This window comes from Salmo salar, chromosome 05 (genome assembly GCF_965601325.2).
Source record: "Salmo salar chromosome 05, fSalSal1, whole genome shotgun sequence".
Taxonomy (NCBI): domain Eukaryota; kingdom Metazoa; phylum Chordata; class Actinopteri; order Salmoniformes; family Salmonidae; genus Salmo; species Salmo salar.
This window is the reverse complement of record NC_138295.1, coordinates 55,994,691-56,011,120: the sequence shown is the minus strand read 5'-3', so window position 1 is coordinate 56,011,120 and position 16,430 is coordinate 55,994,691. Positions and strand designations below refer to the sequence as shown.

The following is a 16,430-nucleotide window of genomic DNA, read 5'->3' as shown; positions in this document are numbered from 1 at the left end:
ACAGGAATTACTGGAATAACATTGATTGTACAATTTTACTATGAATCAAAGGGATACATCCATCGTGAATTGACCCCCCCAGTCAAAACAAAATAAAACAGTCAAACTATACATTTCCAGCCAAAATAACTCCAGGTGGAAGGTCACAAAACAAACCTGTGCACTAGCAGAGATACTGTATATAATGACGAGATGCTCTTGTCTTTCGCACTAACTGGTGCGAAGGCAGACGGTTTGCTTATCGGTCTCATTGTTGACCCTGTTTAAATTAAGTTCGGTCTGCTTATCGCCGTATTACCGCGGGGACAGATTTTGACGGGAATGGACCCTCTCGCTTCGTTTCTTCCTCTCTGGCACTATTCTACTTGGTCAGCTGACTGCAAAACATCTGACAAGGGTAGAACCAGTCTCGACAGATTGACACCCTGGTTATCCAATTATTATTCGCATCTTATGTACATCGTCCAATTAGATTCGGAGGTGGTTCAAGAGCAGGGTTTTCGGCGAAAGGGAAACATAGGGGACCCGAAGATCTAAAGGATAAGGGAGAATATTACAACACACTCTCGGATATGCAAGTAACATTGGCATAATTGATGCATTTAAACTGTATTTTACGTTTTTATCGGCGGTGTGGAAGGATCTGTCGGTAAAAGCAGGACTGCGTAAAACTAATAGGGTGAGGGGGGATTGGGGAAGCGAGAGTTGTTGGGTCAAAATGTCGATTCAGTACGAAGTGGAACCGTTGGCAGACAGTTACGGGGTTGCGGACTCGTTTCCCAAAGATTTTGGCTATGGAGAAGAGGAGGCCGACATCGAGGATAGCCCAACTCCATCTGACAGCAAACCTAGAATTCTGTTAATGGGTTTGCGAAGAAGTGGCAAGTCGTCAATACAGAAGGTAGGAAGCGATGTCGGCGGGCATGATTCATCTGTCTTTACATAACGCCTTATTTTAGTTCAATCAGCAACTATAGCTATCATCACCAGTTGAGATGGCTTGCTAACATTGCCACAACTTCTAAACATTCCTGAGGTTAATATAGTAACATGCATCCATTCTGAACGCCAGACTTTACTGCTATGTGAAAGACCAGTTGTCATCCTGGTCTGAATAGCAAGTTACTGCTACATGACAAGCAAGCAAACACTTTAGTATAGCTAGCATCAACAGAGATGGTCTGGTTTACAAACTCCGTGGTGTTGCATTCTTTCTTCTAGGCAGTGGTGTAAAGTACTTAAGTAAAAATAATTTGTTTCTAAAGTATTTTTGGGTTGTTGTGGTATCTGTAGTTTACTATTTATATTCTGGAGAACTTTTACCTTACTACATTCCTAAAGAAAATAATGTACTTTTTACTCCATGCATTTGCCCTGACACCCAGAAGTACTCGTTACATTTTGCATGGCTAGCAGGACAGGAAAATGATCCAATTCACGTACTTATCAAGAGAACATTCTTGGTCATCCCTATTGCCTCTGATCTGGTGGACTCACTAAACACATGCTTCATTTGTAAATGTTGTCTGAGTGTTGGCATGTGCCCCTGACTATCCGTAAATAAAAAATACATGTTTTAAATGGTGCCATCTGGTTTGTTTAATATAGGGAATTTGAAATGATTTATACTTTTACTTGCAATTCTTAAGTATATTTTAGCAATTACATTTACTTTTGCTACTTAAGTATATTTAAAACCAAATACTTTTACACTTTTACTCAAGTAGTATTTTACTGGGTGACTTTCACGTTTAACGTTACTTGAGTAATTTTCTATTAAGGTATCTTTACTTTTACTCAAGTATGACAATTGGGTACTTTTTCCACCACTGTTTCTAGGGAGGTTCAGCCAACTATTTCAATTGATGTGAGGTAGCTAGTTGGTTCAGCTAACGAGTTCAAACAATATACAATTAATTCAACCCTATGTATGTAAAATAAACGTTTGCTAGGTTACTTGTTAATCATTAATCAGGTGAAAGCATGTTTCTTGCTCGGCACGTGTGTGTGTGTGTGTGTGTGTGCGCGCGGTGTGATCACTTGTATGGATTTGGCACGTGACTGTCTGCCTGTCTAATCTATTTTCTGGCGTTCCAGATCTTGTCAGACACTCTCAATCAACATTACGTTGCTAAACAACCTCACTCATGACAGCAGAGCTACAGCCACACGCCATACATTTTACAAGGCATATCATCACTTATATGGTTCAATAAGTATGCTCTTTCCAGGAAAATGCAATTCATTCTAGATGCACCATATAACTTTACTCATTAGAGTAAACATTTCCCATCCCTGTTTGCCAGTTTTAGATGTAGTTGTTTTGTAGCAGACTTTTTGGCGTTCTTGTTAAGATGTTGGGGGCAATGCCTTCACCCATTTGATACAGGGAGGAAGAAATCATGTAACCTGAAAGTATTTCTGCTTCAGTAGTAGAAGATACAAGACTCACAACACGTAACGTATTAAAGAGACTTTCTGGTACTTTTGCATACTTTTTAGCCAGTATTTCTGAAAGTAGCCCACCCTGTGGTGGCAAATTGAAGTAAAACAGTAATTCTGCTCATATATTATGCATGTATGAACTATACCTTGACACATCCAGCCCAAGGCGAGAGGTTGAAAAAAATAAAAAATACTTTTAGTCTCAAGTACCAGAGCATGTCTTTTAAGGGCGCCAAACTATTTAGTTACATGGTTTATTTGTGTTCTTCTCATATTTTCATTCATAGGCTATGGTTGTGCAGTGCTACACTGTTGTTGAAGGCCCATCTAAATCCATGACCCTAAGTGCTGAGCCACAGAGTACGTTCTTCCCTTAAGCCTCTTGCTAGTTCAGAAACATGTGATTTGGCTTTTTCCTCTGGTAGTAGTGACCCCAGTTACTACTACAAACTCTCAAAATGGAGTCTCTCTTTGGTATTTTGAGAAGGAAGCACTAGGTCTAGGTGTGGTCATTTTGTCTGAACAGCACTATGTCTAATTTCCTTTTTCAGGTGGTATTCCACAAAATGTCTCCTAACGAGACGTTGTTCCTGGAGAGCACCAACAAGATCTACAAGGACGACATCTCCAGTAGCTCGTTTGTCAACTTCCAGATCTGGGACTTCCCGGGGCAAGTGGACTTCTTCGACCCCACCTTTGACTACGAGATGATCTTCAGAGGCACGGGTGCTTTGATATTCGTCATTGACGCACAGGTGAAAAGATTGAGTGGGAACGTGTATTAAAAACACAATGGTTGACTGACTTACTGACATGTTGAACACCATAATTGATAAATGTCTGATCTCATAGAAATAGAATTACTAGAAAGGGAAAAAGTCCTTCAGACCACAGCATTTGAACAGAATACTCATGTCATGGGTAATGTCTGAACCTGTTCTATGGTCTTTAAATGAAATGAAATGTATTCAAACTGACTAAACTGTATAGTTGATAAACTTAATTTGTGTTTATAGAGAAGTGAATGATATAAGTGTGGGCTAGACTACTTCTACTCTGCAGCACAGGATAAGCTTCTCATGTTGAAACGTTAAATGACCCACCGCTTCAAAGACAATTGATTGTCACAGACGTTTTCCGAAGACAGTGCACATTGTTATCCTAACTGCTGGAACAAAGTGATCTTAACCATGATCTAAATCAAAGCTAATTTAATCAGGGAGGCTACCGTTTATCTCAATTTAATGATCACATTGAAAGGAGTTACCAGTGTCACTACGTTTTCTATTTTTCTGGGTTGTGTTTAGTAGAGCAGGCAAAGAAAAATGCTTTGAAACATTTTTCAACGGAATACGAAATTGAGCGTTTCTCATTGGACGTGTCCAGGTAGTCCCTCCTTGTTTCACTCCATTTTCTTCCATTTGGTACCTAATGAACTAGGGGTATGAACGTTAAAACGTTTAAATGAAATTGGGATCCGTAACGTTAAGAAAAATCCCTAACCGAAAATCAATGTTTTTTTTTTTTACTTAGATGCACAAAGTAACAGCATAGTAGGTCAGTTTCCGCAACTTCGATGCACAAAGTAACAGCATAGTAGGTCACTTTCTGCAACAACTAGGAGGGTTGAAGCGCGAGGATCAACTTCTCTGCTGTTTTGGTGCCCTTGCTACCTCGCTGTGAACAGCGTGAAGCGAACCCGTGCACATGTGTCTATACTGTGTGTGACTGTGAGAGCGAACTGTTGCATCTGGCTCAATATCATAGCCTTTTCATTGATGATAGGCCCTGCTTTACTGAAGTTGTGAGACATTGCAAGATAAGAAATTGTGAGATACAGCTTTTAATTACCGATAGATCGGCCAAGTGCACAGTTCTGTCTGTCTGGTGGCCGACCTGCCTATATTGTGCCCTTCTCTCCATCCCTCGCTAGCACGCTATGAAAGATGCAAGTGTTTGTATTTTCGGAAGTACGGCATCTAATCAGCCTCCTCCGTTCCAAAAACACTGAATCTTAGGAGTGGATTCGTAGCTGAATCGAATCTTGACACAGAAAAGGGAGTCGATGTGGATGGAGTCAAGGAATAAATGATTTTGGAGTCGACTATCCACCACTACGTCATCAGATTAACAGTTCGTAAAAAATCGAATCAAATTTTATTTGTCACATACACATGGTTAGATGTTATTGCGAGTGTAGCGAAATGCTTGTGCTTCTAGTTCCGACCATGCAGTAATATCTAACAAGTAATCTAACCTAACAATTTCACAACAACTACCTTATACACACAAGTGTAAAGTAATGAATGCAAATATGTACATAAAAATATATGAATGAGTGATGGCCGAACGGCATAGGCAACGGCATTATACAATACATGCATGTTTTGTTCAATAAAGTTCATATTTATATCAAAAAACAGCTTTTTACATTAGCATGTGATGTTCAGAACTAGCATACCCACCGAAAACTTCCGGTGAATTTACTAAATTACTCATGATAAACATTGACAAAATACATAACAATTATTTTAAGAATTATAGATACAGAACTCCTTTATGCAAACGCTATGTCAGATTTTAAAATTGCTTTTTGGCGAAAGCACATTTTGCAATATTCTGAGTACATAGCTCAGCCATCACGGCTAGCTAATTTGACACCCACCAAGTTTGGGACAACCTAAACTTGAATTACTATTAGAAAAATTGGATTACCTTTGCTGTTCTTCGTCAGAATGCACTCCCAGGACTTCTACTTCAACAACAATTCTTGTTTTGGTTCCAAATAATCCATAGTTGTATCCAAATACCTCCGTTTTGTTCGTGCGTTCAGGTCACTATCCGAAGGGTAACGCGCGAGTGCATTTCGTGACAAACAAATTCAAAATATTCCATTACCGTACTTGGAAGCATGTCAAACGCTGTTTAAAATCCATTTTTATGCTATTTTTCTTGTAAAATAGCAATAATATTCCAACCGGACAACGTTGTATTAATTCAAAGAGTGAAAAAAAAAAAAATGCCGAAGTCTCGTGATCGCGCATCTCCAGTGTCACTGTCCCCAGGCAGGCCACTTACAAACTCTGCTGCTGTACTTTGCCCAGAGACAGGAGACGCGTCATTCCACTTTCTGAGGGCTTTAGAGAGCCAATGGAAGCCTTAGAAAGTCTCACTTAACAGCACAGATGCTGTATTTTCGATAGAGATGCAACAGAAGGACTACAAATTGTCAGACAGGCCACTTCCTGCCTGGAATCTTCTCAGGTTTTTGCCTGCCATATGAGTTCTGTTATACTCACAGACACCATTTAAACCGTTTTAGAAACTTCAGAGTGTTTTCTATCCAAATCTACTAATTATATGCATATTCTCATTTCTGGGCAAGAGTAGTAACCAGTTTAAATCGGGTATGTTTTTTATCCGGCCGTGAAAATACTGCCCCCTAGCCCCAACAGGTTAACTTCTCAGGGCTACGTGGGACGCTACCGTCCCACCCACTGTTCACACTATTCAACAGCCAGTGAAAAATCAGAGCGCCAAATTCAAAACAACAATGTCATAATTCAAAGTTCTCAAACATACAACTATTTTACACCATTTTAAAGATAAACCTCTCCTTAATCCAACCACATTGTCCGATTTCAAAAAGGCTTTACGGCGAAAGCATAAAGTTAGATTATGTTAGGACAGTGCCAACACAAGAAAAACCACACAGCCATTTTCCAAGCAGGAGAGGGGTCACAAAAACCATAAATACAGCTAAAATTAAGCACTAACCTTTGACGATTTTCATTAGATGACACTTCTAGGACTCAATGTTACACAATACATGTATGTTTTGTTCGATAAAGGTCATATTTATATCCAAAAACCCAATTTTTACATTGGCGCGTGATGTTCAGAAAATTATTTTCCTACAAAACTGCTGGTGAATCAGCACAATTTACAAAAATACTCATCATAAACATTGATAAAATATTAAACTGTTATTCAAAGAATTATAGATAAGCTGTGACAGATTTCAAAAAAGCTTCACGGGGAAAGCAGACTTTGCAATAATCTGAGTATGGTGCTCAGAAAAATACATCATACAATACAGATACCTGCCATTTTGGAGTCATCTAAAATCATAAATAGCATTATAAATATTCACTTACCTTTGATCTTTATCAGAAGGCACTTCCAGGTATCCCAGGTCCACAATAAATGTTGTTTTGTTCGATAAAGTCCATAATTTATGTCCAAATACCTCCTTGTTGTTTGCGCGTTCACTAAGCTACTCCAAATGTAGGAAGCGCGCCGAAAATTTCACGACGAAAAGTCAAAAAAAGTTATATTTACGTTCGTTGAAACATGTCAAACGTTGTATAGCATCACTCTTTAGGGCCTTTTTAACATCAATAATATTCCAACTGGACGATTCCAGTATCTTGAAAAATGTTATGGAACACAGCTACCTCATCACGTGAATGCACGCCACTAAACTCATGTCATTTTCTGAGTCACCAACTTCCCGGCCTTCTTGTTCGCTCTCTGTTCACCGCAAAAGGCTGAAAGAAGGTTCTAAAGACTGTTGACATCTAGTGGAAGCAAAATGAACCCTAAGTCACTGTGTTAGATGGGCAATGACTTGAAAAGACTACAAGCATCAGATTTCCCACTTCCTGGTTGGATTTTTCGCAGGTTTTTGCTTGCTATATGAGTTCTGTTATACTCACAGACATCATTGAAAATTCATTTAGAAACTTCAGAGTGTTTTCTATCCAAATCTACTAATAATATGCAAATATTTGACTCTGGGCCCGAGTATTAGGCAGTTTACTCTGGGCACGCTTTTCATCCGAAATCGAAAATACTGCCCCCTATACCTTGACAGGTTAATGGACCCCCCCCTATTTTTTTCTTTTGCAGTTTAAACATTAAGAAATATTGTCCATTTGTCACATTCCTATAACCCGGAACAGGACACCGTGTCCACATTGCTGGTGTTTTCTCTCAACCTTAATAATAAGGTTGTTAATCCACCCTAAATCACTGTTTATCATAGGAATTGGTCTTAAATAACTATTTTTTTGTGAACAAATGTTTAATTTTGTTGTTTGTAAGGTTGGTAGCAATGTGAAAATTGTTGCGCAAATCTTTTGCAGCTCTAGTCAACTACAAAACCCACAATGTAGTACTCTCTCTGGGCTGGCTGGCTGGCTGGCTAGCTAGCTATCTAGCAAACATAGCTACACACAATAATACCAAAGTCAATATCAGCATGTGAAGTAGCTAGCTGTAAAATTGCCTAAAACGGCACTATCAATTTAGGAGTCTCTCACCGAGTTCGCCTCTCCCCAGAGTGAGTACAGAGTACTTTGCTATAGCAATAATGGCCCTTTCCCACGTTTCCAACAGACACACAGGGCGCATTGTAATATAGTACTTGAAGGAGGAACTGCGTTGAATAAATTTGGTTCACTGTTTGGATTGAGCACATTTAAGTGAAAAAACACTATATACTTTGTCATGACGATTTTTAAATGTATGTATGTGTTCTAGACGAGCATGCCCATACCATCTATTGGTTGATTTGGTGATCTGGAGTGCAGGTAGGCCGAATTGTTTTAAAAGTTTTATGAAATGTCAGTGTGTTATCCCATATCTCCAGTGACGAGAACCATGTAGCTATGACGCGTTCCTACACGATTTTCTGATTTCAGACGGACCACTTAGAAGTTAAATCATGGGGGAAATTGTTATTTTACCCACTGATAGAACATAGGCTTTCACCAAATTGACAGGAGTTTCATGATATTTCTTTCTGTGGGTTGATTATCCCGTTAATGTTGTCAATTATCTGTGAGGTATAACTAGGTTGTAACTAATTAACGTGTCCTAGGTATTGTATGTACAACAAACCTACTGTATCCTTTTGGCAGTTTATTAAGATTTTTCCAGCTAAGTTAAATTTAGGAAGTGTTTGTACAAGCCACTGTACTGAGGCGGAGTGACACTCCATATCTCACTAGTGTTCAGTATCTCTCAGTGCAGATGCAGAATTCGCAGGGAAATAAATTGGCAAGCTTGCTCAACACATCCAATGTTGTCACTCATTTTTGCAGTGGGACTTTGAGATTTTGCAATCTGAAGTATTATGATGGTTATGTTGATCTTCGATTGCTTTAATCTAAAAAGTTGCCTAATTCTCCAGGAATTCTGGCTAACTCTCCCCACCACTGGGACTGGAACAAGTAGGATATATTGGCATAGGGGATTGTAATTTGGCATAGGGGATTGCGTTATGCATGTTGGATAGTATGGATGTGGAAATGTGCATGCAGGCAGCAAGATGCATGTAGTCTACTTTTTAGGCACACATGTACACTACTTTGTTTTAAGCCACCTTTTCTATGTCTCTCGGTCTGTCTGTTTCTGTTTGTGCGTGTGTTCTTCTTTGATCTTCCTTCTGCCCAGGATGACTATGTGGAGGCATTGGGCAGACTCCACCTCACCGTGTCGCGGGCCTACAGGGTCAACCCTGAGATTAACTTTGAGGTGTTCATCCACAAAGTGGACGGCCTTTCCGACGACCACAAGATCGAGACCCAGAGGGACATCCACCAGAGAGCCAACGACGACCTGGCAGACGCCAGCTTAGAGAAGCTTCACCTCAGGTAGATCCACAGACACTCACCCTCAAAGGGATAGTTCAGAAAATTTAACCATCCCTTTAATCCTCCCTTTTGAGCTTACAGTATGCCAAGGGAAAAGCATTGAAAGCCTACAGAAAGAGCAGCTACACTAAACTAATTAGCCTTCTCAGTTTATTACCTTTCTATTGTTGGTTAGTATTCTATTGTAGGCCTAATTCTCTTTTTTTCTGCTGTTCAACCCAGCAATGACCTCATGGGAGTTCAGTTGATGTGCATTTTACTAAAATGTTAGCAGTTTTAGCATTGGTCAGCCATCTTTTTTTCACAACATAAGCTAGTCATCTGTGCTGCCAAGTAATTTCTTGTGGCCTCTTGTCACTTTGATTATTTTCTAAATAGCATGATTGGTTTTGGAATATGGCTGAAATCTGACTGAATCAGATCACACTTGCGATTCCACTGATGTTGATACAGTGAAAATAGATTCAGGTAGTTTTGTGTTAGTGTTAGCCTAGCTGTTATAACGCTCTCACTTTGCATTAGGAATGTTGGCCAGTTTATTTAGGCTTGTAAGATAGGGTTCCCAGAAATGACTTGCCTTACACAACACATGGATGAAAATATTTGCCGCGATGTGGGGCAAAACACGTCCCTTGTTTTGGTCCAACGTTTGACTGTGAGTGGGGCAGTAACATATTAATGACAAGCACACTTGTCAGTGTGTGGTCCTGGATCATAGGGTTTGCTTGTATACTTCCAGCGCGGGGTTGTCATACTCCGAGCATTACTGTCAGATTCCACCCCGGCCTCTTAATGAACAAACACCACAGCAAGTGTTCATGGTGCAAGCTGTCTATGTTAAAGGATCAGAAGGATTACATGTAGCCTATATATCATGTACCGTTGCGCTTATACTGCCTTCAATGTTTGCTATTTTCTCTTTTGACATTGAAACTATAGCCTCAAATTTGAATTCTACTGAAATGGTTGTTTTCTATGGGGATATCATCACATGCCCTGATGATAATTTCCCAGATATTGGCCTAGGCCCTTTAAACATTAATGATACTGAGCCTAGCGAGTCGTTTTATGAAAAGACAAACCGGTTCAAACAAGCGCTGCAGATTTTCAGTACTAGGTTTTTCAATCGGCTGTGTGCTTTTCCTTTCTTGAGATGTAGGCCTATTTTATGAAAGGTGAGGTTGGTGCACGCCAGACAGTTGGATCAATGGTGGATTTATAGTGAAGCTGGGAGGAGGAATCTCATGTTGAGTTGAGTTGTGATGTGTTCTGTTCTCTGCACTGCAAAGACATCTCTGTGCGAAGTCTTCGGATCTGTTGGTTAGAACTGCAGTCTCTAAAGTTTCCCAATTTTCTATTTGTGACAATGAAGTTACAATCACTACTATTATTTATAGAATTCTTTAAAATGTTACGCTACCTTAATGCTTTTGTAATACGTTGCTAATATTTTCAATTCTGCAGTTGGACTGTCCCAAAATGCATCATCATTGTCATTATTAAGTGATAGCTTATCTTTGTGTTTTTAAAGCTGAGAAATGCTTTCAGTTTCTAATGTTCCCTGCTGTTTTGTGATATGATCCAGTCTCACTTTGTGTTTTTACTTGAACTACAGCGCACGAGGAACTAAGTTATCAAATCAGTCTTAACCTGTGCAAACCTATAGCTAACTTCCCTTTTCTTTTAAATATCTTTCAGTTTCTATTTGACAAGTATCTATGACCACTCAATATTCGAGGCCTTCAGTAAAGTGGTCCAGAAGCTTATCCCACAGCTGCCAACACTGGAAAACCTTCTAAACATCTTTATATCCGTAAGTACCAAATTCCCTCTTGATTTAGTTCTCGCTGTTTGATTTGAATGTTTTTTGCATTTCTTTCATTTGTTTTACCTGGGTTGTGTACACCATAACAAAACATTTTTTTTCCAACGGAAAACAGAAAGTAATTTTTTTCATTGGACGAGTTCAGCTAGTCCCACCCTGCTAGTTGGCTGTACCTGCACCAAAACTCCAGTATTTTTCATATCTTGTTCTCCATCTTCTTTTTTAAATAGGAAGACAAATGTTTTCAGCACTTTTATTTCTATGTCTGATCAAAACTTGTTTCCTCATGGCTCCCTCTTGTCCCTCTGCAGCAATATGTGTGGAACATCGAATCGCAATAAAATCCCAGTATTGAATCGCAGTACATATACAATTGTGAGAATTGCAGTACATATAGGATCATGAGAATTACAATACATATCGTATCGGCACTAAAGTATTGTGATAATATTGTATCATGAGTAGGGCTGTTGTGGTGACCGTATTACCGCACACCGGCAGACATGAGTCCTGACTTCACTCAAATTCCACGTGTCCGTTGAGTCACGGTAATTCCACTTATGCACTGTTGACATGCGTTGGTACGTAGTTCCCAACTCGCTAATGACTATCAGGTCCTAATCGCCTGGTACTCAGGGCTCTGTTGACCCTCTAACCACTCTGATATCAATGCAAATGCAATCGAAAATCACATCAAACACTTTTCATCAAAACAGTATCATGCTTTTAAAAACGCACCTCACTGTGATTGACCAATTTTGAAGGAAGAAGTTCAACAACAGGTTGAAACTGAATGGAAAACATGACCATTGTGGATGTTGTTCAAAGCCTTAACACCATGAAATGGACAGCACTTTCTACGGTGACGGTTAATTCAAAACACCCATACTACATATGAACCCCAAAAAAAACCAGAAATAAAATAATGATTGCCGTCATACAATACATAGCCTACCGCATATTATGCACAGAGAAAAACATGGGGGGAAAAACAGATTTAAGATGTCTTTGGTACGTATTTGGTATAGCCTATACTCTAGTAATCACCTTTGACTGTGGACTGTATTATTATGCATACTGGATGGACTGGTTACCTTATGCTGCGCTCCAAACTGCTGTTGAGTCTGGGAGAGAACGTATAGGTCTAGGCGATGCTGTTGGTTCGTTGATTGTGCAGGGTGGCTTACAGAGTTAGCCTACAATTTATAGTGCAGTTGTATAGTTGTTTAGCCTTCCCTGTAGCTCAGTTGGTAGAGCATGGTGTTTGCAACGCCAGGGTTGTGGGTTCGATTCCCACGGGGGGCCAGCACAGAAAAAAAATTATGCATTCACTACTGTAAGACGCTCTGGATAAGAGCGTCTGCTAAATGACTAAAATGTAAAATGTAAATGTATAGCCTAGTAATAGGGAATTGTTTTATATTTTCCAAATCAATTGGCTGACACTACCTTAAGGTACAGACTAGCTCACCACTGTGCGTTTCCTTCTCCTCCCCTCTCTCCTTCATTCTTTTCTCCAGGTGCAGAGAGAGTGACTGTCAGCTTAATGAAATATGTTTTGAAAACATCTTACTATCGATCTTCCCGAACAGATTTCACTTGGGTTTCCCAAATTAAGCACTGGGTAGCTGCAGTAACAGGGTTGGAGAGCCCATGGCATACAGAGGATGCATGCTCCTCAAACAGTGGTTGATGCAGTGTGTAATAACCAGAGTAGCCTACCCGGCATAATTAAAAAAACAAACTGGTGGGAAAGCGTCCTCCGTTCGTTATTCGAGTGCATCCCCTGTTCCTGCCCATTTCATAATGGGGCATCATGCAGCCCATATATAAACATTTTGATTTCTAAGATATTCTAAGGTTTGTATACATTCACAACTAAAGTTGCCAAATAACTCTGAATCTAGCATATAAGACCTGTTCCAAATGATCACTTTTTTATGCTCAACATAGCCATTTCATATGCGTACTCACTTTGGAATGGGGAAAAAATATCCTTCCTGTTTTATTCAGCTAAGTTCAATTATATTATTTTTAGTATTAAATCAAATAATGGCACGGGACTTATAAGCATATCTTGTCTGCTAAATGAACAAGTCTACTGCCTATGGCATGGCACATAGCCAGATAACATACAGTAGGCCAACTCACATTATGTTCTTCTGAAATACATGTTCTTCATATCATAATGTTTCTTTAGACCTGCCTAAAATAAATAATGGATTTATTGTGAGGGTGTATATTAAGTTGATTTATTAGACTTTTTAAAATGTAGGTGTTCCAAAGGCGCTCATCACTGTGCATGTCTGGAGATGCTAAACGTGTTTCTGTTAATTATCAGTCGATTACCGCGGGACCGGAAATCTTTTGCTTTCCAATAACTGTCTGACAAAATGTCATGCACGCCACAGCCCTAACCATGAGGTCCCTGGCAATTCCCAGCCCTAGCAGAAATGGTGTCTGGTGTGTGACTTACATTGTGACGTATGTCATCATCATCGTCAGCCCTGATGACTCTTTCATGCACTGCTTTTATGGTTGTTGTATAATACCAACCTTCCAGACCCCAAAATCTCTTCAATCCCGGTCAAAATACGTTTTACATTGGTAAATAAAATGTATTGTTTTACTTCGTAGTTCAATAATTCATTTGGAAACCCTTGCTTTTGACATGACCTGAAAGAAAGCTCTGAGAGATTTCTGCCAAGCTTGCTTTTAGAAGTACTAAATGGGCACTCATGGCGTTTCTCTGCCCTTCCTCCCCTATACCCATATTCCCCTCATCTCCCTTTTCCCCTTCTTCCATCCTCAGAACTCGGGCATAGAGAAGGCCTTTCTGTTTGACGTGGTCAGTAAGATCTACATCGCCACAGACAGCAGTCCGGTGGACATGCAGTCTTATGAGCTGTGCTGTGACATGATCGATGTGGTTATAGATGTCTCCTGCATCTATGGGTAAGTCCTCTAGAACTGAATTCCTGTCAGATATGAATAGTTTACAGCTGTGTGCGTGCATGTGTTTGTGGTCATTTTTGGGACAACACTTTACTTCAAGCTGACCGGTATAAAATCATACTTTTACTCCTTGTTATAAGCATGTATGCGGCTTTTAATGTCTCATTATAAAGTTTGATATGTTAGGTCTCTGTATCGAACACATTTTCAATTTGAATAAGTTCCTTAAGTTGAATGTTCTATTTTGTGTGTGTTATTCCAGTCTGAAGGAGGACGGCAGTGGTAGTGCCTACGACAAGGAGTCCATGGCCATCATCAAGCTGAACAACACCACAGTCCTCTACCTGAAAGAGGTCACCAAGTTCCTGGCATTGGTCTGCATCCTCCGAGAGGAGAGCTTTGAGCGCAAAGGCAAGCCATCCACCCCAGCACTTCCTCATTACTGCATTAAGCAGTGTCTCTATCAAGTGTGACTTCACGCCCACAAGCGCAACATTCAGACAGATGTCAATGGAAGAGTGGCACAGTCTTATTTAAGGAAGTAATTATGTCTTGAGTCTCTTGAATTTCAAGCTTCTCAGGCGGTAGCATATTTTCTTTGCCATTGTTTTTGTAAATGTTCTTCACACAGGGCGTTATTGGTTTATCTTGATAGGGTGATCCTTTTATTCACGTATTATTCTTTGTTTCAACAATACATGACTTATGGAGTAATCGGCTGAGTGACGTTCAAAGTCTCTAAGATCACAGAAGTGACAATATATTCATACCCTTCTCTCATTGACAAGTATCTCTCCCCAGGTTTGATAGACTACAACTTCCACTGTTTCCGGAAGGCCATCCACGAGGTGTTTGAGGTGGGCGTTTCCACACTGTGGACGGGCTCCCAGGCGGCCGGCACGCCCTGCACCAAGGCTGTGACACTCAACGGCACGCCCCGGAGCACTGTCTAAACACAAATAGACAGACGGAGAGAGGATAGGAAAGGACTGAAAGATAGAAAATAAACATGGGGAGGGATCGTGTGGAAAAGACTAATGGATTGGGGTTTTCAGTAAACCAATCATAACTCTCGCACCCAGATCCTAGAAATCACAGGAAGAGGACTAGAGCTAAAAATTCAAATGAAGAGTCAGGGCTGAAACCGATGCTCAGAGGGTAAGGAGGACTGTGAGCTTACAAAGCTAGGATGGAAGGGAAACTAAATACAGAGATACTAGGAACATTCGTACATTTCGTGTGAATGCAAGGTATTGTTTTCCGCTGTTTGTCACTCTTTGCCACGAGTAAAAACAGCTAAATGAAAGTCCAACAGGACTGGTATACGTAAGCAAAAGCGTATTTGCCATTTTGGGAACTTTCAGTGAGATAGGCCTCACGTGCTGCAAGTCCCAAGAGGCCTGAGGAAGCTTGGTAATATCGTTGTCTGTTTTAGCTGCTGGTTCATCCATGTGAAGAAGTACTTAAAAAAAATATTTAAACGTTGATGTAACCCTCGATAAGGAGAAGAAACTGCAAAGGCTGTAACGGGGATCAGTATAGTTGTGTAACCCTGTGCAGACTTATGGGTCGAAGTCTCTAAGAAATGCTTGGTGTTTATCCAAAACGCACATGGTAACACTTTCTCAAGGCCTTATTTAGATAGAAAGCTTGCAACAGGCAAGCTCAATCACTACTCACTCGCCTGTATGCTGCCCAAGACTTTGCTTCTGGTTTCATAATTTCTGAAGAAAACAGGGTTCCTCAGAGTGCAAAAGGGATTGTAGTGTCCACTTTTTCTGCTTCTGTTCTGCGTGTGTGTGTGTGTGTGTGTCTGGAAAAGAGCATAGTTGGTGATTATGGATTCATGACTACCCCATGTTGATTTGCCACTGCAGGCCCTATGCTCAAAGTTGCTGTAGTGTCATACTGTATAATGCTATGCCATGTTGGAAAACTGAGCTAAAAAATAAACCTGTTACCAGCGGTTTGATCAGTGATGCTTATAGATTCTAACTACAATTTGTTGCAGTTGGATATCTGATTCATTAGAATCTTGCACAGACAAAACATTCTAAATATAGTCTTCTGGAAATAACCCATGGCATGGGCTTATTCTCTTGGTTTGGCTATCAAATTATGTATGCAGTACAAGCACATTCTAGATATATCTATCTCCCTTATGCATAAAGTAGTCAGTTTAGCCATATTTTCTGACACTCAATCGTAATACTGCCCCGCATGGATGCTTGCCATAGACCAAATGCTACTAACAGCCAACCAACTATGCCAATCTTCAACTAATGTGTGCAACTCATACATTTATGACGTCACAAGTTCTTTGAGCATGAACCTTCTCTTTACTGAAGCAGGTGGAGTCCGATGCCATTAGGAATGAGCTCATCTGGTCCCAGATCTCTTTGTGCTGTCTTGCCAAGGCGTGACAATGAATAAAAGAGTTGGCAAGACGGCACAAACAGATCACGGACCAGCCTAACTAGTCTCTGATGGGACCTATACATTCTGGTTGTGTGGCATCAATCGACATTATATAATTTAATGATGGT

At 40.2% G+C, this 16,430-nt stretch overlaps 1 protein-coding gene across 1 annotated transcript; it reads left to right on the top strand.

The window, feature by feature from the left end:
• Window positions 1-477: 477 nt before the first annotated feature.
• LOC106605136 (ras-related GTP-binding protein C-like) lies at window positions 478-15,850 on the top strand. The gene is made up of 7 exons (XM_014200482.3): window positions 478-901; window positions 2,997-3,200; window positions 8,905-9,104; window positions 10,803-10,917; window positions 13,742-13,884; window positions 14,147-14,295; window positions 14,686-15,850. Exons 1-7 carry the CDS (start codon window positions 719-721, stop codon window positions 14,835-14,837), a joined length of 1,146 nt encoding a protein of 381 aa, XP_014055957.1. The 5' UTR covers window positions 478-718; the 3' UTR covers window positions 14,838-15,850.
• The last annotated feature ends 580 nt before the right edge of the window (window positions 15,851-16,430 follow it).

Excerpts from the sequence above, each read along its gene's own strand:
- LOC106605136 (XM_014200482.3), top strand. The coding sequence starts at position 719 with ATGTCGATTCAGTACGAAGTGGAACCGTTGGCAGACAGTTACGGGGTT. Across the intron at positions 13,885-14,146 it reads GATGTCTCCTGCATCTATGG|TCTGAAGGAGGACGGCAGTG; the intron begins GTAAGTCCTCTA and ends GTGTTATTCCAG. Across the intron at positions 14,296-14,685 it reads GGAGAGCTTTGAGCGCAAAG|GTTTGATAGACTACAACTTC; the intron begins GCAAGCCATCCA and ends ATCTCTCCCCAG.